We start from the raw sequence: 26,841 nt of genomic DNA on the forward strand, positions 1-26,841 counted from the left end.
CCCTCTCTTACTTGGGGCTCTCCCCACACTCCCACTCCCCTCCTAGCGCTCGGACCTTCCCCCCACCCCCCCAGCACTCGGGGCTCCCCCCGAGCGGAGCTGACGGTGTGCATGTTGGTGGTCAGGGAGACAGTAACACACGCCGGCCAGTCCACACGGTGCACAGCCCTGCTGTCCAGTGGGTCTCCATCTGCTCCGGCTGCTCTGAGTGACGCGAGACCTGATGTCCTGCCCGGTGCGTGCTCTTGTCTATGGAGCATAGATTCCAGAACTGGGAGCACCGGGTCAAGGAGGTGCAGATCCTAGAAGCAGCAGAGAGGGCGGGGCTTCTGGAAGCGGTCACCCCGATGGACAGAAGCGGGCGAACGCTCCCGCTTCCTCTGCCCGGTGTGGCCCCGGGCACGTCCTGCCTGTTCTCAGGGGTCCCCCTCCTCCGGGCCCCCTCCTTTGGGGGCTCCTCTGTCACCAGAGGCGCACACAACCTCTAGTCACACGTCTGCAAATCCTTTCTTCCGGTCCACTCTCCTCCTGTAGCCTTTTTCTCTTCTACGTGCTTGGGCCTCCACTCGTCCCTCTGGTCTCCTGAGGGTCCCCTCACATCTGCGTCCCCACCACGAGACACTTGCTCTTCAAGCTGTGGACGAGGACTGGCTTTGCCCCCAGTCTGTCCTGGCAAATGCTTTCATGAGGTACAGTAACAGTGGCACGGTGAGGCCGAATTGCTGTAAACGCTCCTAAACAGTTGCTGTCACTTTCTTTTCCTGTTTTCCGTCTGATACCTTAGTGGCCATCTTTAGACCTGTACCTGTCTAGGCGGGCTCCAGGGAGGGGGCCACCGTTCACCAGGCCCCAGCTGGGGGGATGGTGAGCAGGCCTGGGCCTAGCCCTCCAGGGTCACAGACCACGGACTTTGGAGGGGCAGGTCTGGCCTCTCCTGGGTCAGCCCGGGCATCCAGGCAGGGGCACAGGTGGGGGCCAGGAGCCCAAGCTTTCCACCCGCCTGCCGGCCTCGCTGTGTCTGGAGAAGCGTCCCTTGCCGTCGTCCGTGACGGGCTTCCAGCCGGCGGGACAGACTCCCGCACGCTCGCCCGCGTACTGGAAGGTGTGCACCAGCCACAGAGCCCCGTCCACGGAACGCGCCACAGGCGGGGCTCTGGCGAAGGGCACCCTTGCCACGGATGATTAAGGGGCTCCTGCAGGCAATGCCAGCACCTTCTGTTGGCGTGCCATCACCTTGGGACAAGCTCCCGGTTACACCTGCCGGCAGGGGGATGGGGGGGTGGCGGGCAGGGTGAGCCTCCTTCCTTCCTGGGCATGTTGGTCCAAGCTGGGTGTGTGACCAGACTCCACAGAGGCCCAGCACCTCACGGCCCGGCTTGCGGAGTCCCGGCACGCTCGTTGAGAGGGGGGCTCTCCGTGGGGCGGACGACGGGCCAGTCCGGCAGGCGGAAGAGGACCAGGTCTTTCCCTCCGCACCTCGGCAGCGGGAGAGCCTCACCTCCTCGAAGGCACCATCCTTCCTCCACGGCGGCGGCCCGAAGCTCGGGGAGGCTTCCGACGTGCGCCTTGCCGGAGGGAGGCTGTGACGGAAAGCTGCGCAGGCGGGGGCCGGTCGCGTGAACCGGCAGACGCAGGCGGGACACACAGACCGGCAGACTCGGGGACGAGTGTCCTAGGTGCCCGGCGCCATTGTTTTCTGAACTCAGCTCCACGCAGACGTCGACAGGCCGAGCGGGGGTCAGGAGCGCAGGGTCTGCCGCCTGGAAAGCACCCTCGGTCTCGCCACGTGCAGGGCGTCTGTCCTCTCCCAGCCGCGCCGACAACCTGCCCGCGCCACGTAATAAGCGAACCCCTCTTGCCACGAGAATAACGAGGCCGCTTTACCCCACGTAACGCGTGTGACCGCGTGGCTCTCGTGGGCCAGGCCTCCCGCCGTGCCGATCGGGCAGTGAGCACCCGGCCGCGAGGGGCCACGCGTGAGAGGGAGTGGGTGTGCCGCGTCTGACACACCCACTACCTCCAGGGCTTGGCAGCTGACCGGGCCCAAACGGCGGCGGGGGACGGCGCCCCCCTGCTGACCGGAGGAGCTGGGGCCGGACACGGGGCGTGCCCCACTCTCCGTGCTGGCCACTTCCCAGCACAGCCCGGACAGCGGCCTCCGTCCACGGTTTCGGCCCAGCCACCCTGTCCTTCTCCCCCCGGATGAAGCTGGAAATGGCTATCCCGTTAAGGTCACAAGACACGCGGTCTGCAGGAAGTTAGAAAGTTGAGCACGGATTCACCTGAAGACGGGCTGGTTTTACGGGGCGCTGGGCACGCACCCTCTTCATGCCCACCCCCCGCCCCCACACCCCGACGGCTGGACGGGGCCCACAAGGGTGTCCAGCGGGCGGAGGACGGCACAAGCACCAGCGTCGTCTCCCCCGAGGCCGGCCGGCTCTCAGACACCCCGCACCCGGCTTCAGGAAGCAAGGCTTTAGATGAGTTCCCTTTGAAAACAGTCTTTCTCAGCCAGGACGGCGTGTACAAGGGCCACACTCATCCTGCAGTCACACAGCGCGCCCCTCTCCTCCTCCCCGGGAGGGGGGAGGCGCGTGGGGGCCTCCGGCTGGACCCCGACCCCGCTGCCCCCACCTGAGAGCTTCTCAAGGGCCGGGGGGCCGGGAGGGGCTCCCGGGTCGTGGAAGGGACCAGCGTTCGCTTCCTGATTAACACCTGCACGCCCATCCGAGGGCGGGCCCGAGAGGACATCAAGGGGGGCATCGAGGGAACCCACTGGGTCCCCACAGCGCCTCAGCCCCGGGTTAGAACTGACCCCTTCACCTCATGGGAACCTCCTGGGTGGTGCCGGCCCCTCCCTACCTGTCTCCACACACAAGTTCACGTTTCCGATCCCTGTTCCCCACGTCTATACCCTGCCCACCCCACCAGGCTCACCAGCACTCCCTAAAGACCCAACAGGCGTCCCTCACCCCCCGCACCCCCTACCTGACGGTGGGGTCCGTGCTGACGCTCCCTCTGCCATCCCCCGGCACTCACCAAGGATGGGGCCGCCCTTTCCCTGTGGCCTCATGGCCACAGCTAGACACTAGATGCTGGTTAAACGGCTGGCCCTTTGCACCAGCCCGACTGCTCGCTCTGGGGGTGGGGTGGGGGGCTCTGCACCGGCCCAACCGCTCTGGGCGGGGGGGCTCCGCACCAGCCTGACCACTCCCTCTGGGGGGGGGGGGGCTGCCAAACCTGCGGGGAAGGGCCTCCCTGGCAGGGATGTGGCCCCCGAGCCCTGCACGCAGGGACACCGAGGAGATGCGTCCACCACCTTGCTCCCCCTCCTACCCTCCTGCTCCACCCCACTTCCTGGGACCCATACCTGCACCGGCACCCGGGCAGTGGGCTCACCCACCCACACCTGCTAGTCCGTCTGCTGCTGCCCTCAACCCAGGGTGCGTGTGAGCTCCTCCCCCACCTTGTGCCCAACAGGAAAGGACCTGCGGTGACAGAGAGCAGGGTGAGGGGTGCTCCGGAGACAAACCCCACTGCCCACCTCCCTCCAGAACACCACATGGGCCAGACACCCCCTCCTCAATTTATTCCCCACCCTTGATGAGGGTTTTCATGCCTCGAGCTCTTCTCAAACTGCAGCCTGTCTGTGTGACATGAACGATGACAACAGCAAAGATTTTGACTCCAGAATGGGCTGTTCAAAGGCCCTGGGGTCGACCCACACCCAGAGCGACTCCAGCACCGCCCAACAGGGATGTGTGGAGATAAGCGTCTGCAGGAGACAGCTCTGGGCCTGACCCCCCAGGACCCCCGGCCGGAACGTGGCGGAGGCCCCATCTCTCCCCCAGTGACCAGCCTGCCCCTCGGATATATCCACCACCACCTGCGTGTAAATAATCACTCGGTAAGAACACGTATGAAGGCAGAAGGTCTGAGTTGCAGATTGTCTCTTGCACCCTCTGCGTCTCCGTGTGGATTTTAAACGTAGTCCTAACAGCCCTTCCCATCAACATCTTTCACGTAAAGTCCACCTTGACTGTGAGTCAGGCGGTCCAGAGCTGCCGTGAATTACCCCAGGAGAGCCCGGTGTGGCCGCGGGGCAGGCTGGGCAGGGGAGCATTTCTGAGGCTCCCTGTGAGATGGGCAAGAGCTTTCAGGAGGCTGCACACCCGTCCCCGTGCAGGGTCGCCCTGCCGTCCCGTCCTGCTCTCCAAGGCCTGGTGTCAAAGGGAAAAGCGCTCCTGCACCCCCACCCCCAGAAGTTTCCAGGGCACTCACCCGGGGGGCCTGGGGGGGCCCCGGAGAGGCACCTGTCCCCCAGCTAAATGCTTCCCAGTGCCATCTCGACACCCCCACAGCCCTCCTGCGGCCACCACCACTGCAAGCCCACCCGCAGCAGGGAAAAGCGGCAGCAGGGGGCACAGAGGAGACACCCAAGTCCTGAGGTCACAGGGCGGTGGGGGTGGGGGCGGGGCATGCTGATGCTGAGGGTCCTGCAGTGGCCTGGACCCGGCCACCGGCCTCCTTGGCTCCTCAAAGGGCCACCCCGGCCTATTCTTGCAGACGGGCACCTCTCGTGAGGAGACACCAGGACGGGACAGGGTCCGTGCGAGACCTCTTGGCCTCTGTGGCTCTCCTGCGCCCCAGAGGGGGCCTGGCTGGGAGGCCCTGGGGAGCCCCGGCTCAGCTCCAATGGCCTCTGGCGCCCACGGGACCTGGGACCGTCCCAGCCATGCTCGGCAGGCGGCAACGGCCTCGTGTTTTCAAGCCGGCTAAGAAAACACTTATAAAAACAAAGGATTTTTTTAATTAAAAGAATTGTATGAAATGTCCCATCATCCAAACTTCCGCCCGACATCTGAGCAAACTAGATGTGCTCTCTGTCCTTGTTCTTCCAGAATGCTTGAGGGTGGAGAGAGATTAAACATTAAAGAGAGTCTGACCCCCTTCAAAATGAAACTTGTTGTTATTTTCTTTGGCTAAACTATTAAGTCCAGTTTCAAAGAGGATTAACATCTGTGCAAGCTGCTGTCTTTCTCCAGACCCTTTCTGGAGCTTTCCCACGCGGTCATTACGGTGAAGGGATGGGGGCCCTGCGGGGGCGTGTCTCCGGGTGGCATCACGGCCCATTCGGCGTAACTGTGCCATCCCTGACTTCCATCCGAGGAGCGGTGCAGAGCTTTGGGCAGAGGGGACCAGACCGTTCCCTTCCCAGGGACCCCTTCAGAGGCCTCAAGTCACGTCTTCACACGGGCACAGAGACAGGACATCATCCCGGCGACCGTGTGTGGTGAATTAGGTATGGGAGTGTGGACGATAGTCTCAGGAGGCTGTCAGGGGGCCCACCTGGGGGGACCCGCTTTGGGGGGAGCCCACTGCTCAGCCCATGAAGTAGGCCGGTCCTAGAACAGGCTCACAGGAGCTGCCTTTGGGGGTCCCTCCCCCATCCCTGGTGCTTCTCCCCAGGCAGCCAAGCCTCAGGCTGGCCCCTCTCCCGTCACCGTCACCGGGGGCTCCCCACTCTGCAGGATGCCCTCCCACCTGGACATGTGACCCTCAGGGCAGGGCCCCCGGTCCAGGAGCAGAGAAGGCACCTTGGCCCCCATTTACACTGATGGAAACCTGACCGGAGGAAGTCACCTGACGATGTGAAGGGTGGGGTCCCCAAGGCCTTCAGTGAAGGCTTCCTGTCCTGGACCCATAGAGCCCAGCCCCACCGGCTCCCCCAGCCTTACCAGCAGCCCCCCCCCCCCCCACCGCCCCCGCCACACACACTGATGCGTCACACATGGAAAGCCTCACAGAGCTGGCTGGGGGGCGTGCCTTGGGGGCCTCGGGGAGAATTCTTTAGGTTCCGGAAATGCACCCAGCACAACTCTCGGGCCTTGACGAGGGACACCATCCTCTGGGGGCCTCAGGAGCCCCCATCAGAATGAGTCCCCCTTCCCCAGGCCCTAGAAGCCTGGCCTCCACCCCCAGGCACGGCCGCTGTGTGGGGGGTGGGTCCTGCCCGCCTCCTCGGGGCTGCAAGCAATGGGAGGGGAGTCCGCAGGGGGCTCCGGCCTGGTCCCTGCACACAGCGGGCGCTCAGGGAGCTCTTCGCAAACACCCACCTTGGCCCCCAGCAAGCTGGAACTTGAGAAACGGGAGCTCTGTTCTGTCTCAGACCCCCTCCCAGGCCTGCCTGACAGCCCAGATAAGCCGCTATGAATGGAATGTGACCTCTGCCTGGGACTCAGCCCCCCCCCCCCACCCGGCCCCCGCCCAGCAAATAAATCACCTGGAAGGAAAGTAGCCAGGGCCTGCCGGACAGCACAGTCCCGCGCAGGTTGCCGACGGTGCACCATGGCAGGTGTGGCTGCCCCCTCACGTTCCTGTTTGTCCTTCAGACACGGCCCCTCGGTCCCCCACTGCCCGGCAGACCCGTGTGGGTGTCCACACTGGCAGAGCCCGGTGATGACGGCCGGCCGGCCGGTCCACTCACAGCCTGCCTGCCTGATGGAAATGCTCGGGCGGGGGCATCTGCCAGACGCGTCTGCCAGGCCATAAAAGGTCTCTCCGTGTGGTCTCTGCCTAGAAATAAAAGCAAATTCGCCCAACCAACCAGGAGACCTGAGGCCAGGATGAGCCCTCTGCACATTCTTGGGCTTCCAGAGGCTTAGGCAGCCACCCACGTTCTCCATGTGCCTTTGTAACCAGACCCAGGGGCAGCAGGAGTGACCCCGAGCCGCCCCGAGCAGACCCAGCCCCCTCCTCTGTACTCACACGAGCCGGGTGGGGCAGAAGCCTGGGGCGCCCACCTGCAACCCCCTGGGGGGCAGCCGGGCAGGTGGCTGAGCCCCCTGCCCCCCAGGCCCTCTCCTCCCTGTTAATCCATTCAGGATGTCGCAGGAGGAGGGCGAGCCGACTGGAGCTGGGAGGACCTTCTACCCGCTCAGAACTCCAGCCCAGACTCGCCACACAGGGTCCTGGTGCACGCAGGGACACGGACATGATGTTCTCTTCACGGACACGATGCTGCCTCTGGGCCCCCTGCCGCAGCGTGGGAGCTCGAGCAGGGCAGGCGGGAGCCCTTCGCAGGACCAGAGAGCCAGGCCCAGGAGTGGACGGGCCCGGGGAGGTGGGGAGGGACACGGCTGAGGCTCACACAGGGGATGCGGAGACCAGGCAGAGAGACCCCGATGGTGGGGGACGGAGTGGTAGGAAGAAAGGCACCCCGCAGCCTCTGGCCATTCGCAGGAACCGCCAGCCACAGACAGCCATCGACGGCAACTGTGCGCAAGGGCCCGCGGCCCCGGCTGCACACCCCCGCCGCCCTCTCCTGCCCCCACCTGCTCTCAGGCACAGGGGCTTTTCCACGTCTGTGGGTCCTCTGCTCCCGGCCTGGGCACCGCTCAGAATTTGAAACCGTCTGCTGACTCCAGCCTCCCTGCGGGACCACGGAGAGGGGAGACCGGGAGAGAGGGAACCCCGGAACCGGCCTTCCTGGGACGCAGCCCTAACCGGCGGAGCCCTCTGCACACGGATGAAGGAACAGCCCCACGTGAACGCCCTGCGCAGCGTGCGGGGTCTTCGGGCAGCGGCTGTGTCCCGCCTCTGGCGCACACGTCTCCCCTCCCAGCCAGCAGCGCGTCCCCTCCCCCCCGCCCTCCCTGCTGAGCTCTGCGAGGGCCAGCCAGGGAGAACCAGGTCTCGCCGTCCTCACCTCCCGGCCGCGCCTTCGGTGCTGGCAGAGGCTGCTGGCGGGGAGGCTGCCCACACACTTTCCCACAGGACACGCGAAGGAGGGTTTGCAGATACTGCCCTTGCCGTTTTTAAGGAAAGCCAGCATCCTCGGTCCAGAGACGTTTCAGTTCCATGAAAAATGTAGAGGTTAAAGAATCCACAGGGCGATACTATGCAGCCATCACAAGGGATGCAGAACTGGCCCACACTACAACGTGGAAGGACCTGGAAGGACCTGGAAAACGCCGCGCTGGGTAAGAGAAGCCGGGCGCCACAGGATGAGGACCGCAGGAGTTCAGGCACACAACATGCCCGCAGCGGGCAAACCCACAGACAGAAAGGGGCCGTGGTGGCCGGGCCTGGGGCAAGGGCACGGGGGTGCCCTGCCGACGGACGAGGGCCTCCCCGATGAGTGTTCCAGAACCAGACACGTGACAGTTGCATGACATTGTGAGTGGAGCAAATGTTCCCGAATCGTTCACTTTAAAATGGTTAGTCTTGGGGCACCTGGGTGCTCTGTCGGTTAGGTGTCTTCTTGATTTTGGCTCAGGTCATGACCTCACAGTTGTGAAATTGAGCCCCAAGTCAGGCTCAGCTCGGAGCGTGGAGCCTGCTTCGAATTCTCTCTCTCTCTCTCTCTCTCTCTCTCTCTCTCTCCTTCTCTCTCTGCCCCTCCCTTGCTCATTCTCTCTCTCTCTCTCAATAAATAAACTTTAAAAGATACAAATAAAACGGTTAGTTTTGGACTATGTACATTTTACCCCAATAAAAAACGTTAAGGGATTCTTTTGCTCCCCGGCCTACAGAATTTACAGCACGTGACCCACAAGGCCCACCTTGTGTTGTAGAGTCTCCTGACCTCCATCCCTGTCTCGGGCCATGCTCGCAGGCCACGACCAGTGCCCGGGGCACCAAGGTCAGCCTGCCTTCCTCACAGGCTGCCCTGCCCTTTTCGCGGAGGCTGCCCCATCACATGGCCCGTGCAAGGCACATGACTTCACCCCTACCTGCTCCCCAAGCCCCAACGGCCACTGCCCGGACCTTGTGCAACGGGGTGAAATGTACCCTCAGAGGCACTCGAGGAGGGACGGGGCGGGGGACGCGGGGGAGGCGGTGTGAACACGACCAAGAGACCTGGTGTCCTGGGCTCCCAACACGGTGCTGGGAAGCAGCCCTCGCCTGGGAGGCCCCGGGGCCGTGAGTCACTGAGCCTCATTAGTCAGACCTGAGCTCATGGCCCAGGTGTGAGCCTACATCCCGAGGCCTCGGATTCCTGCGGCCTCGCCCCCTCTGGACCCGGCCACAGGCCCAGTGCTCCCCAAATCAGAGTGAACTGGCTGCTGGGCGACAGAAATCCGACCCCAGGACCCGGTGGGACTGCGGGCGACCGCCCGCATGGGACACTCAGGTCCCAGGGGAGCAAGCCCGCATCACGAGGGCCAAATGGAATGCTGTCAGCTGGGGAGTAAGTCAGCCTCGCAGCAGCACAGAAGCCTCGGCAGGCCCACGGGAGCCTCCCGCCAGCTCGGACGGGCTGTCCCGACACGCAGGCAGACGGGTGAGGTCAGGGCCGGGATGGGCCAGGGGCAAGAGGGGGCCTGCCCGGAGGAGGCGGTGCACGGCCCACGGGCTCCGCCATCTCGCCAAGCCCGGGTGGGGCCACAGGAGCAGTCGGGCCGGGGGATGAAAAGCCTCCTGGGCTGCCGGTGGGCGAGGGGGGGTCCCGACCCGCCTCCTGGGGTCCACGCCCAGAAGAGAGTGGGGGTCACGGGCAGGGAGGGGCCCAGGGACCCTCTGGGCAGGTGAGAAGGAGGCAGAGATGAGGGAGGGCACAGAAACCCCACGGGGTCCGGGTGCCTGGTAGGCTTGCAAACGCTCAGAGGAACCCTGGTTTAAAACACGCAGCGCATGCCACCGGCACATGCACGGTCCTTGTAACGAGGTGCCTGTGAAAGTGGGGGTGTCCTGTTCTCTCAGACCCGCCGGGCACACCCCCTCACCTCTGTCAGGACAGCTCCCTCCCCAGCACATTCCCGGGTCCCCGAAGGGCTCCCCAACTGAGCCCCGAGCCCCTGAGGGAGCCCGGGACCAGCAGGCCCTGTGAGTGAGCGTCCGGTGTCCGTGCGGTGGTGGGGGAGGGCTCTGCGCCGGGGAGGAGGGCGACAGAAGCAGGGCGTCCCAGGCTGGGCCTTGCATCCGGGATGTCAGATCCTGACCAACAGGCACCTAGCTGGTGGCCGGCCAGCAAAGCCCAGCAGACAAAGCACGGGGCCGCACAAACCAGGGGCTGGGGGCCCTGGCTCCCGACACGGTCCTCAAAGTCGCAAAGCCCTGGTGTGCTCAGAGGCCTCCCGCAGGGCGCCGTGGACACCCCCGCCGTTCCCAGGGCGCCTGTAGGGTAAAAATGAGAGCCACTGCCCTCTCTGCGTGGGCGCTGAGTCTGGCCTGTGTAGGCCCTAAGAGCCTGGTTCTACACGGTTTTCTTCAGAGGAACAGGCACCCCCAGACCCTGCCTCGGCCCACCTGGTCCTCACCTGTTGTCCACAGATCCGCCAGCCGGCCTCGGGGCAGAGGAGGCGATGCCGTGCCCCAGCCCCCGAGGGTCACGGACACCCTTCACCTGAAAACACAGCCTGGGTCCTGCTCCAAAGCCACGGCAGCCTCCAGCACTTACGTGGGGGTGGACCCCGTGGCTCGCGGCTGTGTTCAGCCAGCCGGGGTGCCCAGGCTGTCCCTGCACAAGGGGCTCAGCTACGGCCTGACCCTGGAAAGCAGCACGGGTGCCGGGCCAGCACCGCTGAAGATAAGCGGCTGAAAATAACCGTTCGCGGGTCACGCCTGGGCGCACCTGCACAGAGACGGCTCTCCCAGGTAGCGAAGACAGTGGGGACGGCGAGCACCGTGGGAGGGATAGAAGGACGGCCCTGCTCACAGGGGGCGTGTGCAAACACAGATTTAAGTTGAGCATTATATCCAGACCCTCGAATGCTCGGCCGGCCTGCTTTCCTCCCTCTCCCTACCTGCTCCTGTCCTCAACGCCATTAGCGTGAAAATCAAACAGAACGAAGTTCACATCGCCCAGCTCCGTCCTTCAGGGCGCAGGAAGAGCCCTTAGCCCCCTACGTCCAGTCGCCTGGGGAGCATGGGGGTCCACCGGCCCCCCACGGTCGCCCCCGCTAAGCCCTCCGGGATCCACCCTTCCCGTCCTGGCACCAAGCCTGGGTCCCCGGCTCGTGCCTTCCCGGGAAAGGCCGGAAGGAGGACACGCCCCGGGGACCTCAGGCTTCAGGAACAGAAGCCCTGTGAGCGGCCCCATGCGTGCCACGCCGCATGCCAGGCTCTGTCCCTCCCAGGGCACCCCTCTCTCAGGGAGGCACCAAAGCTCAGGAGGCGCTGGTGAGCTGTAGCAGCCTTACAGGGCAAGTGCAGTTGAGGACCCACGAAGTCACAGGGCCACACAGGACCACACACCCGGCAGCAGACCCCAACATGAAGGTGTGTGGGCCAGAGGTGACACATCATAAACTCTTCCCAAGTGACAGTGAGGCCAAGAGCCTCCAACCACAGCCTCTGGCATGTGCGGAAAGTTCCCGGTTTGTGTCCCTGTCATTGCTTCATCCGGCAGGGAGCCCCTGCCCTGCTTTTGAGAGCACACAGCTGCTACCGGAGCCCCTGCCCTGTGACCACCCCCCCCAGAGACGCCCCGAACTGATCAGCACCTGATCTCCGCCTGGAGGCCCCCAGCGACCCTGGGCTTCTCTGAGACCCCCCCGGAGGAGACTGGTGCTGCCTGAGGCGACCGGAATGGACGGTCATGAGGCAGGAAGGGGGACGGACAGCCTTGGCAGGGTCAGACCTGGTCTACAGACCCACGGGAGGCAAGCGGTGTCCGTGGGCATCAGCCCCAGCAGAACCTTCCAGAGGGAGTGGCCAAGGGACCTGGGCGAGGGTGGCACCTGTCCTTCCAAACTGCAGGCAAAAACGACACGAATCTGGCCACGGCCCCCGTGCTCTGAATTCAGGGGCACGCGTGTCGGAGGCCAGCCTCGGAGACGGGGCTCACCGCCGCCACCGTCACCTCCCGTGTCCTCACAGCTCAAGATGCAGAGGCCACGCTCCTCACCGGAGGGGACAGTCTCTGCAGGGGACCCCAGGCTGGCTCTGGGCCGGCCCCGGGCCGCCGCCTCCCGGGGCATCCCCAGGATGTTCCCCCAGGGTGCCCCAGCTAGCACAGGCCAGAGCCGGGCCACGCTGTGCTCACCTGCAGCCTGCCCCCTCCCCAGCCGCCTTACTGCCTCGCAGCCTGAGCACCATCCTCGGGGGGCAGCACGCGCTCCTGCCGCAGGGCCGGCCACGGCGCCAGGGCCCCCCACACAGCATGGCACGGTGCTCTTCAGATGCCCTGTGAACGTCCGTAAGGGGCTAGTTGTGCCACTGCACAGGTCAGACCAGGCGCCCGGCCCCTAGGGGGCTGTCCCTCCAGGGCCCGGCGGTGGCTGCTCACTGTCCCTGCCCTGGGTCCCTTCGCCGCCGGCCGCCGGGCCCCCCACCTGCAGACCTGGAAGGAGCCCACTCCTCGTCCACTCCAGCCTTGCTCACACTGTTCTGCCTTAGGTTCCAAACCAAAATGCCGACCGGGACCGCCTGGGGGAGCTGGGCGTGTCGAGCCACTGCCCGTGGGGACAATGCCGCCCGCAGAGCCTGGTCCCGAGATGGCCCCAGGCTGATGGCTCCACCTCGGGCAGTGGAGCCAGCAGGAAGGCACCCTCCTGCGGCCTGGGCCAAGACGAAGTTATTCTTCCAGAAAGCGGGGGTGCTCTGTCCAGCCTGACATGTTAATGTTTGACCAAGCCCAGGATAATTAACAACCCTAACCTGGGTGACTCAGGGGCCACGGAGGGGCGGGGGAGGGGACGTCTGTGCCACGAGGCAGCCAGCGCTGACCTGGGCCGACCCTGCGGAGACAGGGACTGAGCGGTCGACTGTCCTGAAAGAAGTGGAAAGTCCACACCTCCCAGCCCAGCCGAGGCAGGTGGTCCAGGCGTCTGCGGACTGGCCCTGGGGTCCCAAGGCTGGAGGCTCCCGTGCCCTTCTCTTCAAGTCCCCTGAGCACGTTCCCAGAGGAGCAGGGGCGACAGGAACCCCCACAGGCACCGTCACCCAGCAAGGGGCGCTCAGGGGCCTGGTGACCCCGGGACGAAAGCGGCCGTCCTCACCCCGCCACGTTCAGGGACCGGTTTCCAAACCGGGTTTGCTCTGGGGGAGAGAAAACAGTCGCACTGACAGCGGGCCATCAGTAAGACACCTAAGACCTCTCGAACCTTCTAGAAAGCGCCCAGCGGGCTCCGGGAGGCTCCCCACAGGACAGCCATCTGCACCTGCACCTGGCTGGGCGGGGAGCCCGTGAGCGGTCACTGTGCCCTGAGACAGAACCCTGTGTGAGTGTGTGTGAGCACACGTGTGGCTGCGTGGGGGGCAGGTGTGCGAGCGTGCTGGGGTGGGAGGGACGGGGCACCTCCCCCTAAACGGGAGGAGCCTCGGGAACCGAGGAAGCGACCGCACAAGTGGAGCGACCAGCGGGCTCGGTGCAGACACCCTCACGCATGTGGCAGTGACAGGCTTAGAAATTCCAGAGGCGCGGTCATCCCGAGGCCTGTGGAGACGTTTATCTGCGCGGTGCGTCTGTTACGTCCTGCGAAAGCAGGTCTCTGGGCCTGGCGTGCCGAGAAGACCTGTAGCCCTGCTTCCTGGAGCTGGCGGGAGCGTAGGTCTCCGCGTAAGGAAGGCCTCACGGGTACACGCCCCCCTGCCCCCCACCCCAGGCCACTTGGAGCCTAGACGCAGCCTGCGGGCTGTGAGCCCCGTTGCACCCTGCCAGGCCCACGGGAAGCAGGGAACGTTTCCCCATCAGGCAGCAGGATCAGCCAAGCACGGGACACTCTGGCTTCTCATCCTGGGCACTTTCCAAATTTACAGCCCACAAATTACTGCCACCTCTAAGGCTCTGGCAGACACAGACCATGGCTCCAAACCCCCAGCGCGCTGGAGCCCCCCCAGCTGCTTCAGGGCCGGAAGGTGGGTGGAGAGGGTGAGTGCACAGCAGAGTCCCACCTTGCCCCCGTCCCCGCCGAGACCTCCCCCCCCCCCCACTGGCTGCACACACGGGAGTGTGGCAAGTGCTTCACCCCACCGAGACCCCAGACAGATGGCTGTCAGACAGGGGATCCCTTGTTCAGTGGGGCCTCCCTCCCTCCTGCGCCCCTTCCACGGACCACACAGCCCTGCGACGTGACAGTCCTGAGGCTCAACCCCCACCGACTCAGCAGCCCTGCTTCCTGGCCCAGCCGCCATCAAGTCCTGGGGTCAGGTGCATAGATGGTGACTCCGCCAGGGTCCTGGTCCACGTGCTTGAACTCAGACAGCAGGGTCCCTCTGCAAGGGGCACTAAGCACAAGGCACGTGACATAAGCTTTCAGTGAGGACAGATCACAAGGACTGCGAACGCTTCCCCGGACAAAGTCCAGTCCTGCCCAGAGCCTGTCTGTCCGTCTGTCCTCGAGCTGCTTGGAGGGGGTTGAGCCTCACAGGCACAGGTACCGACTAACCCAGTACAGAGTAGGAACCAGTGTGGACACCGCTGGGGGCTGGTGGGGAGCCGCACAGGTCAGTCTCGCGGTGAGGGGCGGACCCGGTGAGAAGCAGGGACGGACCGTCATCGAAGCGTCTCCAGCTCTTCCAGGAGAAAGGCAGGACCGTGCGCGTGGCCAGGCCGAAACCAGGCCACACGAGCAGGGCCCGCACGCGGCCAGGCCCAGCTTCCAGCTGAGGCTCCCCCAGCCCCGGGGTCCCAGGAGCCGTGGCCCCTTCTCCCCGAGCCCTGTACCACCGTCCCCTGGTGGCCAGCCTGAGGGGAGCTTGTCTTCTCCACACGGCCCTCCATGCCATACCCCACCGCTGGCCCCAGAAGGTTCCGGAGAGCAGCAGGAGCGGACCCCGGGGAATGCCATCCCCTCCAGCCCTAATCCTGTTGCTGGGATACTCTCATGGGTAGAAACGAAACCGTGCAGGATTAGTGTCTAGACAGCATGACCTTTGCCCTCCTTCCTAGATATAATTGGGACCCAAATCGCCGGGCGTCATGAGCTGAGACAGGAAAGAAAGGAGGGAGTTGTCGCGGCACCCTGTGGGGACACTCCTTTGGCACAGGGGCCAGCCACCACCTGCCCCTGGGCGTGGGGGAGCTGAGGCCCTCGCGTCATTAGCAATGGAAGAACCCAGAGGTCGAGCACCCAGCCGCCTCTCCCACTCGCAGGAAGTGGTCCCTGTGGGCCGGGCACGGGGACCCACTCTGCCCCGTGAACGCACCCGGCAGTGCTCGGCGTCCACCCCACCCCTGCCACGGTCTCCTGCCCCCCGGGGGTCTCGGGGACCCTGTGCACTGAGAGCCTGGGGCGGCACACGGCTGTCCCAGGACCGTGCCATGTACATCCACCTCCATCTTTCTCCAGAAGCTGGTTCTTGGTTCTTTGCACCCACAGGAGCATCTCAACAGATGCTGTGGTCAGAACCACCAGGGCCCCCCAAACACGGGCCGGTGAGGGCTCTGGGAGGGCAGCCCCCCCCCCCCCCCCCGCACAACCCACACTACCAGCGGCTCAGATCTGGCATTTGTCGGCGGGGACAGGAACTCCTGTGCCCGGGCTACCAACAGCCGTGTGGGCAGTTGGCCCCAGCCTCACAGGCTCCACCCAGTGGCCCTGGGAAAGCCGGAGCCCCCCCAAACTTCAGGGGCGGCCACTGGTTCCTGACATGGTACAGGCCTCTAAGGGCCTCCCATCCCCCACTGCGTCACGGGACCCCGACCCCAGCCCGAGGCACCAGAGCTCTGTCCTCTGTCACGTTCCAGACTCCGTGACGGATCGCATGTGCCCTAAACACAGCTTGGACAGCCCAGGACAGGGCCCGCCCGTCTTCCGAGAGGAGAGGGGACGCTTGGGGACCCTGGTGGACTCGTCCATGCTTCACGGAAGACAAGAGAGAACGCATCTCCGTGGCAGACGGCAGACACCCAACCCGCCAGAGGGACGGTGGGAGATCCTCCCAAACCAGCGTTTGGGATCCCAACGGTCATCTGTCCAGCCGCTCATGGAGTTGATGGTGCCGAGCAGGCCCGACCTGGGTGCGTTCCGGGGGGTCCACAGTCTCGTAAAGGGCCGGACACCCGGCCCCCCGGGGCCTTGTCCCGTGAAGCCTCACGTCGGCCAGCTCTTGTATGCACATCACACCGACCTTCTCATCGAGGAAAGCGGACGGACAGACAATGGCAGACGGCCCGCACCCCTGGGCCCCTCCTTCATCTACGTAGCACACTGTGGATTTCCACTACGTGACGGGGTCACCAACACGAACGCCACACTCGTGCACGCCCTGCCCGACTCCCGGGAAACCTCCTGGGTGATGGAGGGGGCTCCCAGAGCAGAGCAGCACGGCCGGGGCCGGGGCCAGGGCTGTCTCGCGGTGGGGACGCGGGCAGGGCTGTGACAGAGGCCGCCACGCATCCGCCATCTGCTCTCCTGCAGAGACTTCTCCCGGTGCCAGTCGGCACTTCCGCAGAGCCCACCTGTGGCCCCCGCGGCCCAGCGGGACAGACGGGACACGGGCGGCTCCTGGGTGAGCCAGGAGTAAAGCCTTTGGGGGCAAGGCGGCAGACGCGACCCCTGAGAGAGGGCACGGAGCACGCGGGACTGCACGGACGGGGGCGGCAGGCCCGGTGGGACCCCAACTCCGCACGGAATGGCAGACACACGCAGCAAGGCGCCTGTACCCACAGGCCCAGGCAGGGAGGGCGGCCCGGTGACCCACAGGGCACGCAGTGGGGGCTCACCGCCACAGGACGGGCACAGCCCCGGCAGGAGGAAGACAGACGTGGGGTCCCGGGTGAATAGGAAAGGAGCTGAGCGCAGCAGGAGGGTCTCCGGAGGACCCCGTCCCCCAATGTCTGTGTCCCGCCCGGGTTCCAGAAGATCGGACTCGGGGAGCGAAGAAATCACAATCCGCTGGGTGCGGGCGGCCCCGCCGAGTTTCGGGGCTACTTGTGAGTGACCCCCGCACACGCAGTCCTGAGCGCGACCAACCACGAGAACAGAAGCTCCCTTTCATTCCAGAGCCCTTTCCGGAAGCACAGCAAGGAGGCAGGGTGCTCCTGCTGGAGTGAAGGAGACGTCACACGAGCCTCCACACCCCCGAAGTGAGAGCGCCCGAAAGGACCCGTAAGCCCTGCGGCGCCAATCAGTGCAACTTACGAGCACAGGACTGCCGCCCGTCAGCCGAGGGGCCTGGGCAACACGGGGAAACTGAGGCGAGACACGGTTTTTCCGGGGCAGCTGCTGTGCATCTCCAGTCCACTGGATGGGCGTGGGCTGCAGAGTTCAACAAGGGAGGGTCTGCTAACCAGTTAGGACCAAAAACCAATTTAACTAGTCCTTAGGCCGCTGAGCACAGATCGGAAGCTGGGACCGGACGGCAGGGGAGGAATGCGGCCACCGGTCCCCAGGGACCTCGGACTTGGGGCCTCAGGCTTCCCATTTTATGAAGAAAGGCCGCCCTGGGGAGGAACTTCACACCCTCCCCGCAGGTTGGGCCAGGAGGCCCCATCCTCTGGCCAGCGCGGTTGCCCCCGACCTGAGGCCCCCCACTTCTGAGAGCCAGCGGGTACGGCAGTCCCCAGCCCCTCCCCATAGGATGCAGAGCCAGGCATCTCTCCCTGCCTGGACACCCCCCACATTTGCTCACCGTGTGAGCTCCCAGAGAAGGCCACCGGGCCAAAGAACAGGGGAACGTCGCCCAGTACTCGCAAGCAAATGATGGGGTGACACGAGGGTGTGGCTGGCGTGGCCCTTTCCCTCAGCGAACCAGCCCGGCCAGCCCGCGCCCGCCCCCCACCAGGCCTCCGGGCGCTCTGGGTAACGGAAGCAGCAGCGTCTGGATGGTCTGGGGCTCTGGAGCGGCAGGCAGGGGCTACCAGCCTGCTTGGCACACACCTGGACAGCCTCCTTCAACAGCAGGGCTGGGGCGGGAGGGTCCTCAGGCCCCACGAGACCCGGCCCCCGGCCCTCTGCCCTCGAGTCCAGCCCTGGCTCTGCCCAGGGCACCTGGGAGCTGTGCTGGGGCCCGAGGCAGGAAGGACCGCCACCTCGGGCGTCCCTGTAGGGAGCCCGCGCCCAGGGGGCCCGAGGGGCAGGAAGCACATTCCGGCTCCCCCTCCCCCCGCACAGGTGGGGGACCAAGGCCTTGAACGTATCAGGGTCTTTTTTACAGATGAGAGGCCTTTGCAATGACCACAATCCCACCCCCTTCAGTGACCCAATGACGGCTGTGCCGTGTCCTGTAGCTGTTGCGACAAAGCTGTGGTGACAGAACAGCACATGCGTATTTTCTTAACAGTCAGAAGTCAGCACGACCGGGCTCCCTTCCTGAGGCTCCAGCAGAGTCCGCTTCCTGCCTTGTCCAGCCTCCGGAGGCACCCACACCCCTCGGCTCGTGGCCCCTCGGTCGCCCGCATGGCCGGTGGTGCCCAGTCCCTTCCCCGCCCCCTCCCTCCGACCGCCGCTCTGCCTCCACGGCCCTGTGTCCCGACTCTGCCCCCGACCATCCTGCCTCCCCTGTCCTCGTCAGGACACTAGGGTTACACATAGCCCCTGCTCCCCCCCCCCCCAGAGCCATGTCCCCCCGTCGAGGGCCTTAACACACCCACACGCTCCTTCCCACTACGCACGGCAGCGTTCACACATTCTGTGGACGGGACATGGGTGTCTCTGGAGACTGTCACTCGCTGGGCAACGTATGCCATGGGAAGCAAAAGATAAAGGAGTCTTAAATGTGGGGACGTTAGGTGTCCAGAATGCCATCTGTCCTCTCACGGGCGGGCAGGGCTGTTCCCTGGCCCGGGGTCGGGGCCGCGGGGAGGGGGGCCCAAGACTGTTTAAAATGTCAGATTGCCCCATGATGACACATAAGTCTGTGTTAGGATGGTGCTTTCTTCCATCCGGTTCCAAACCTCCAGCGGCATTCTTAATTATTTTCACAACGCAAGGCTATGAATGTGGAACATCGTGGACTCTGAGTCAGCCCTGGCCCTGGGGGTGGAGGCTCCTTTTAGCCAGAAAACAGGAAGATCCAGGCTGCATCAAGCTGGGTCCCCCTGAGTACCGTGGGGAGACAAGACTGAAATGCCAGGGCCCAAGACGACCAGAGGTCACCGCCACCACTGTCCGCTACAGTGGGCGTGTCGTGACCCCACAGCATGACGACGATTAGCCTCAGACCCAGAGAAGGGACCCAAGCCACGGCCAGGACCTTGCAGCAGGGCAGGAGGGCCTGGGGCCCTGGGGGGCACCTGGACTCAGAGGGGTCCCTCCTCCTCCTCCTAGAGGCCAAGAGGCTCGGGGGGCGGAAACGGTTCAGCACCAGGCACAGACTTGCTTAGGGTGGCGAGAAGCTCTTCCGTTGAAACAATTATTTATGTTAGAAAAAGCCCCTCCCAGCTCCCAGCTGGCTCCAGGGGGCACCTGCCCACCTCCTATCCCCTCTAGAGGATTTCCCAGGGGGCCTGCAGGTGTCTGAACCGGGGGGCCTACAGGGCAGCCCTGGGGTGAAGGCAGCGGTGTGTGACTTCCGAGGGGACTTCACCTTCCTGGGGAGCCAGGGCAGGGGAGAGGCCCAAAGGTGAGCACGGTGAGCGCAGGCCGAGATGACAAGACAGGAAGGGGCTGAACGTTCCCCTGCCCGCTCCCCAGACGGCACTCCATCAGGCTTGGTCCAGATTTACAAGCACAGACGGGCCCTGGTCCAGGAAGCTCACTGGCTCACAAGGAACAAGAGACTGTCTCAGCAGGAGGATTTTTTCAAAATACAGCAGCACGGTAACAAGATCCGACAAGCAGAGGCAGGTCAGCGGCCCTGAGCCCTCGGAGGGGACATGCGGGTGGGCGTGGCGGCCAGGGCGGGCACATTGGGAGGGCTGGGGGGGAGTGGGAGACTCTAATAGACTCGATCACTTCAGCAGACACAGCCCACCTTCTGGTAAGAAACGCAAAACTACATCCTGCTCTCGATGCACACCAGTCCCTCCTTCCAGGCCCCTCCAGACCTCCGGGTGGAAGCCATCCCCACCGCGGTCCCCTGGGCCCAGCGAGGCGTTATCAGATATATGCCAGAAAGCTGACATGCGATGTGCACTCAACGAAGGAATGTCCCACTAAACCCCACAGAGCCCCACTGTCCTCCCCACTGTCCCAGGTCAGACCCAGAGGCACAGAGAGGGTGAGTAACCTGTCCAAGGTCACACAGCACTCAGGGTCAGTGCGGCAATGAACACCTGGGGCCTGGGCTCTCAACCATCGCCGTAAACGGGGTCCCACCCACAAAGGCAAAGCGGACAGCCAGGCCACCCACCCGCCAGCTGCAACAGTCCAGGATTGAGTGACTCTGTGATAGCTTTCTCCAAGGACTAGCTAGCCCCAAGACCATGCCCACGAAGGCAGAGTAAAGACAGCACCAGCTCACATGAAGCACGTGGCCCTCCCACGTGCACTGGTTACGGCCTTGGACACCTTTACCCACAGAATCCTCACTACTTTTCCTATCCCTGCTGTACGGACGAGCCCGGTGTGGTCCCCGAGCGGTGCCGTCCAACTGGAAGAACAGGCCATAAAAATTAGGGAAAAAATAACCCCATGCCTCAAGAAACACCACGTCCCCAGTTAGGGCCGACCTCAAAGCAGGAAACGCGCCACGTGCTCCCATCTGCAGCAGACGGAGCGAGCAGACGGAAGCGACGAGGGGACCGGGCACCGCAGAGCACGGACACCAGGGGCAACCCGGCGGCTGCCAGCCCACCCACCTCGCTAGCAACTGAAAACTCGCAGACTGGGACACTGACATGACTTCTTCCCGTTTATCAAATTAGCAAGACTCTCAAAGTGACAGTGCACAGAGCTGGACAGCCGCTCGTCTGGAGGGATGCCCCCCCCCCCCCCGCCAAGGGGCCCGCGCTCGGCCCCAACACAGCCCCGACTCAGTCCCAACCACAGCCCCAACCACAGCCCCGCACTCAGCCCTGCACTCAGCCCCACACTCAGCCCCAACCACAGCCCTGCACTCAGCCCTGCACTCAGCCCCACACTCAGCCCCAACCACAGCACCACACTCAGCCCTGCACTCAGCCCCAGTGCGGACCAGCTCTCGAGGTGACAACACAGAGCGCTAAACGAAGCTCTTTCCTGCCTCGGGATGGAGGTCCCAGCTGGGGAGGCACTTGGGGGCTAACCTCCGTGTCTTTCTCGGCAGGCAGGGTGTCTTGCATACAGAAGGTGCTCAAAAATGCACATGGGAGGGAGGAAGTCACTCGATGAATGGACAAGAGGCTAGGTGGCTGGGCTCACCCGGACGGACACAGTAGAATGACCAGCAGGGCCTTGGCACCCAGTGACTCCCAGCCCTGGACCACCCAGAGGCAAGTAAGCTTTCCGAGGTCCCGCACTGATGCCAACCCCCCACCCTCAGCCCCCAGACCCCCAGCAGGGAAGCGGCCCACTGGACGGGTTGGGTCTCTGCCACCCAGAGGGCCCGCCAAGGGATCTGGGAACGTTACTCCTCTCCCCACATGTCCCCTGCCTGCCCTTCCCAACAGCACAGGGTGAGGACCACACTCTCCACCAGGCACTGAATCCATGATTCCTTCCAAGGTGAGGTCCCTGGTTGGATAAATGGAAATGTGGAGAAAGGTCTCCCTTTGTCCTGGAGGTCTGGGGCGCCTGGGTCAGGTCCCTGCAGAGGTGCGGCCAGCCTCCCGCTCCTGAGCAGAGGAACCCGCGGCTCACGTTCCCAGGACGGCGACACTTGCTTTGCACAGGTAGGCGCCAAGGGGTGAAGCAGCTGTTGAGCCGCGCCCTCCCTGCACCGCCTTCACGCCAGCCCAAGTCACCCAGAAAGAGAAGGACACCTCTTGCCACACACGGGTCCTGTGGCTCAAACCCAGGCCCTGCCACCAGAGGAGCAACCAAGGTCCCATGCCGCATCTCATCCCATCTCCTGGCCTGACGTCCCCCCACCCCCACCCCCAGCCTCTGGCTCTGGCCCGACGTCCAATCCGAGGAAATGCCCTGAGAAGGTCAACCTGACCCCACAGGCAGTGCCGTCCCCCACCCCAAAGCCTCCTGGTCCTCCGGAAACCAGGCGTGGCCTAAAGCCTCATCACCACCTAGCTCAGTGCAGGGAGCCCCTGCCTTGCCCTGGTCACAGGGGATCAATCAGCCCAGAGTGACCCCGCGTGCTGGCACGAAATCCCAAAACGACGTACGCGCCTGCGAACAGGTTCTCCTTTCTGGGGCTCTCGCGAAGCAGCCAGGGAGGCCGTGCTGGGGAGGCAGGCGGAGCGCAGGACCGGCCTGCAACCCCGCGTGTCATCTGACTCAGCACTTCTGTGATCAAAAGCTCCTTCCGACAGGCCCTCTGCCCGGGCCCAGACCCCCCCGGTCCCGATCATCACCCCTCGTCTAGCCACAGCTGAGCCTCTGCGCACCCCCCGCACACACCGGGCAGTGTGGGGGGCAGGATGCAGAGGGCCCGGTGCAGCGCGAGGACGTGGTGTGTGGCCTAAAGACGGTTTATAACACGACCACGTGCGCTCACGGCACTTGGAAAGAGCAGCTCTTCCTGCACAGGTGAGGGGAGGGACCCCAGGCGTGGAGCGGGGTGGGGCACGGGGGGCCGAGGGCCTGGCGCGGGGCTAGTCCCAGGCCCTGAACCACCGGGAGGGGAGGCCACGGAGGCTCAGAGCACACTGGAGTCATTCGGAGCCACGACCGCCAAAGTGAATAATCTCAGAACCACCCCAAACCGTTTTTGGGTTTCCCACTCTTTTTCCCCCCCCCCCCCCCCCACCCCCAAGGACAGCATTGAGTTTCTGTGAGTTTTCCGTGTCGGGTCCTGTGACATCCACTTGTATCGGCTGAGCCTGGAGCCTGATTCCCTGGAGAGGGGTCCCCATGTCAGGGCACCCGGTCTGGCTCTCCCTCACAGAACGGTGACCCAGAGCCGCAGGGAGCCGACAGCAGAGCTAACACGGGTGACCGGAGCTGCCGATGGGCCTGTGCCGCGGGCAGCGGCCGGCCCACGGCAGGCAGAGCGGGGCTGGGGCCGCTCGTCAACCACAGCGGGCAGCTAGGCCGACCCACACCCTCACCTGATCCCTGAGAGCTGGCGGCCACCCCCCCCCCCCATCCTGGACCCCACCCCTCGGTGGACCAGCCCTTCCCAGCGGGCCTCAGGCCACAAGAGAGGGGAAGGCTCACTGGACATCGTGCCACGAGATGGGTTTTGCCCCATTCCGCCCCTCACCAGCTGGAAGGCACCAGGGCGGCCTAGGGTCCCCAGTGCGTGTTCGTCACCAGGCCCCGCAGGGTCCCGGCGTGCCCTGACCTCCCCGCGTGGAGAACCTAATGGATCGCCTTCGGGGGGTGGGTGGACAGCACCTTCCTGAAGAGCAGCAGCTAGGCCAGCAGCGCGGCCCCACGTGGACGCTGAGCACAGGGGCGTCACCGAGACTCCTCCTTGGGCGACACACAACTGCAGCTGCCCCTCCCAGCCTGGCTGCCCCCTGAGGTGGCCCTGGGGCTGTCCTGGGGGCAGCGTCAGCGCCCACCCCAGACACGGAGGGGGCGGGACACCCCACCCGGGGCCCCTCCAGCTCCCCCAGTGGCCCAGAGAACCAAGCCTTTTCAACACTTTGGGAGGAACTAGAGCACTAGTGTGTGCACGCGCGTGTGCACACGCACGCGTGCGAGTGTGGGCTGTGTGTGGCTGCGTGCGAGTGTGGGGTGTGTGTGCCTGCGTACATGCATGTGCGCATGAGTGTATGTGTGCACGTATGTGTTTGTGATACATGCACACGCATCCATGTGTGTATGCACACATGTGCACACGCATTTGTGCGTGTATGCACCCTGACACGTTAGCACCTTCTCTAAGGTGAAGCGAGGGGGGCGGGGCTCTCGGGCGCCCTCACTCCGGGTGGGGTCAGTGTCACTCCTTCTAGGTTTTCTTGCGCAGGACTTTCCCCTCTCCTCCTTCTTTTAAAGGAAAACATGAGTACCCTGAAAAACGAGTTCTGCGGAAATTCAAAACTATCTTATGAAGTCCCGCACCTGAACCCTGAAGACTCCCCGGCAGATGAGAGGACCAGGCCCTAAATACAGGCTGCTCTGGGCCGAGCATTTCCCACCTGCTTGGGCCCAACGGTTACCGTGTGAGGTATTGTGCCCTCAGGATGATGGACGCTCAAAGACCCTGGGGCCCACAGGGTGTCGGCTGTGTCTTCTTCCAACCCAGGCCCCTTGTAGGGCCACCGAGGGACCGTGAGCTTCGTGTGGAAGCCCAAGTGGTGACAAGGGGTGGGACCCATGGGCTGAGGGCAGGGCGACGTCTGACAGAGCCAGATGCCAAGGCCAGAGACAAGAAGCGTGGATGGAGACCAGGGTCCTGAGACCCTGCGAACGCCTGCCACACTTGGTCCTTGTCCACAGCCCTGACTCGTGACTCACAAACACTTCCGAACGTCCACAGCCATCCGGCCCACGTGAGTCCACACCCCGCCGCCCCCCCCCCCCCAGGAGAGCAGGCCTGCCGGCAGCACTGAGCTCCAGGGTCACAGATGGCTCGGCCCACAGTGCCACCAGGTTTCTAGTTACGGGGGAATGCACAAATCATTTAACAGCATCAGAATCACGACCAACCCTTAGACAAAACAGCGGGAGGCTCTCCTCTGGGAGGGAGGGGTCAGGTGCAGCAGAGACGTGGAAAAATGCATCATCATTTTGGGTCAGAAAAAAATGTGCGAATCAGCAAACCGGGCCTCAACCTTTAATTCCCAAGGATGATTTTAAAGGGTTTCTAGAAGAAATTGAGCCTCTGCTAAATTAGGATTTCACACACATTAGCTCTTCTCCAGTAACACCCAGAGGGGGCGATTATTATCCCATTTCAAGGGGACTTAGTCCCAGCCGGGAGGAACCCGCGTTCCCGCTGAGCCGGCTTCCTGCTTTAACCTCCAGAGTGAGAAAAGGCTGAGCTCCATCGGCGGTCTTCCTTCCTCCCCAGAGGATCTGAGACTGCGGCGACCTCACTGCGGCCACAGTAGCGGGCAGAAGACCAAGCAGGTTCCCCACCGTCACTACCCTCAGAACCCCCAAGTGCACCTTACACCCCACCCTTAGAGCTCAAGATCGCATTTCCCCAAAGCTTACTGACATAACATTATATTGTTTCCACTCTACGGCCAACAGCCAGCAACCTGGATTACAGACTTGATTACAAAGTTTCATAAACTGGGGGCTGGGAACTCCAGGGTCAGATTATAGAAGAGGCGCCAGGCTTACAAACTCCAGCACTTGCGGCCCTGGTCTGGTCCCTGTGCGCACACGGTGCAGCCCAGGGGACGGCCCCTGAAGCCAGGAGGGTGGGTGGTAAGAACCGGGGACGGGAAGGGGTGTGGAGACAAACTTGTCCCCTAAAAGGAGAGGGAGTTAACCCAGAGTTAACCCAGCTGGGGAGCAAACAGGTGCTCCCTGCAGAGCTAGTCATGAGCGGTTACTTTTTAAAAAGGTCTCTGCTGCCGTGTAACCTGGTGACTCCACCAACTGGAAACAATGAAACAAAGTATTATCTTCCTCTCTCTCCAGGCCCGACCCTCCTTCCTGGCCAGCTGCGGCCAGCAGGTGTGTTGCTGCCCCGTGATCGCAGTCAACATTCTCCCACTTTCCCTCCGACCTGGAGAAGAGGGCGGCACGCACGGCATTCCACTTCCACCTGTGACAAAACGCCGGGCTCTCTCGGGGTGGGGGGGCTCCCCCCTTCCTCCCGCGCCACCTCCTCCCGGCCTTTGTTGGGCCAGTCGGGAAGCCGACCTGGCCGACCGCGTGGCAGGGGCCGGGGGCCCGGAGCTGGCGGCACAGGCGGTCTGAAGGCGGCTGGAACAGCGTCCCTGCGCACGGGCTGCGGCCCACGCGGGAAAAGCCGCGGGTGCCGGCCAAGCCCTGGGCTTCTGAGCATTGTTCCCGGCCGCGGCCGGCGCTGGCGCTCGGCCGCATCAAAGGGGACCGCGCGCAACCCGACACCCTGGCGGGCGCGGGGACAGAGGCCTGGCGGCCCCGGCGGCGCACAAAGGCTGGCCCTGGGAAATCCGGGCAGTTTCGCCTCAACAGGTTGGAAACCGACGACGGCGGCGCTCGGCTCTGCAGCGCCTGCCCCAGAGACCTGCCGGAGCCCGCGCGGTCACTCCCAGGCCCGGGGGCGCGACCCACTGCGGCCGTGCTGGCGCCGGGAGGGACGAGCCTGGTGACGGTGACACAGGCCCGGCGGGCCGGCGGCTGCTGACCTGCGTCTCCGGAGCCCGTGCGCGTGGACCGGCCGCCACCGCGACCACGGCCCGGGCCCCTCGTTGGCCCTCGGCCGGCAGCGCGGTCCGCCAAGCGCGCCAACCTCCCGGCGGAGTCGCCAAGTTTGGTCAGGACGCCAGGGGCTCGGGGACCGGACGGTCCGCACTGCCCTCGGCCCAGCCCGGTCTCGGCCCCGCGGCGCGCCGCCCAAGAATGAATGGCCGACGCAGGACACTCGGGACACACGGCCTCGGCCTGACCCCGTCCCCCTCCGCTCGCCCCCCGCCCGCCACCTGCGCGCGTGGGAGGAGCCGGGCGGCCTCCCGGGAACCAAGCCGAGATGCGCTGGGGGGGGAGGCCGCCGCCGCCTGGACCGGCCGGAGACTCGCACGAAGCGCGGATGGCGGGGGACCGGTCCGGGGAACCAACCTTCGCGTCCCCCCTCCCCCCCGCTGCCCCCAGGTCTTACCTGGGTCCGCGGAGGCCGCGCGGACCCCGAGCAGCAGGACCAGGGGGGCGAGCACGTCCAGGAGGCTCCGCGGCCGCGGCCGCAGCCAGGGCCACCTGCGGGCGACAGGCCACAGGTCACAGGTTAGGGCGCCGCGCGCCTCCACCGCCCGCCCGTGCGCCCCGCTGCCCCTGGCCGCCCCGCACCTCGGCGCCATGCTCGGCCGGCCGG

At 64.6% G+C, this 26,841-nt stretch overlaps 1 protein-coding gene and 1 long non-coding RNA gene across 3 annotated transcripts in view; both read right to left on the minus strand.

The window, feature by feature from the left end:
• COL18A1 (collagen type XVIII alpha 1 chain) overlaps window positions 1–26,835 on the minus strand; it is a 94,163-nt gene extending 67,328 nt beyond the window's left edge. For both annotated transcript variants that reach the window (XM_040483727.1, XM_040483726.1), the window contains exons 1-2: window positions 26,817–26,835; window positions 26,632–26,726 (exon numbers count right to left, since the gene is read on the minus strand). In XM_040483727.1, the coding sequence (XP_040339661.1) occupies window positions 26,632–26,726; window positions 26,817–26,827 (106 nt within the window). In that variant the 5' untranslated portion in view covers window positions 26,828–26,835. The remainder of the gene's footprint in view (window positions 1–26,631; window positions 26,727–26,816) is intronic.
• Window positions 4,791–8,300, minus strand: LOC121035850 (uncharacterized). Its single transcript, XR_005793114.1, has 2 exons — window positions 6,284–8,300; window positions 4,791–4,905 (listed from the first exon to the last, which is right to left on the minus strand). It is a non-coding gene; the product is annotated as an uncharacterized LOC121035850 (long non-coding RNA).
• Window positions 26,836–26,841: the final 6 nt, after the last annotated feature.

Source organism: Herpailurus yagouaroundi, unplaced genomic scaffold, assembly GCF_014898765.1.
Source record: "Herpailurus yagouaroundi ecotype Mexico unplaced genomic scaffold, PumYag 162, whole genome shotgun sequence".
NCBI lineage: Eukaryota > Metazoa > Chordata > Mammalia > Carnivora > Felidae > Herpailurus > Herpailurus yagouaroundi.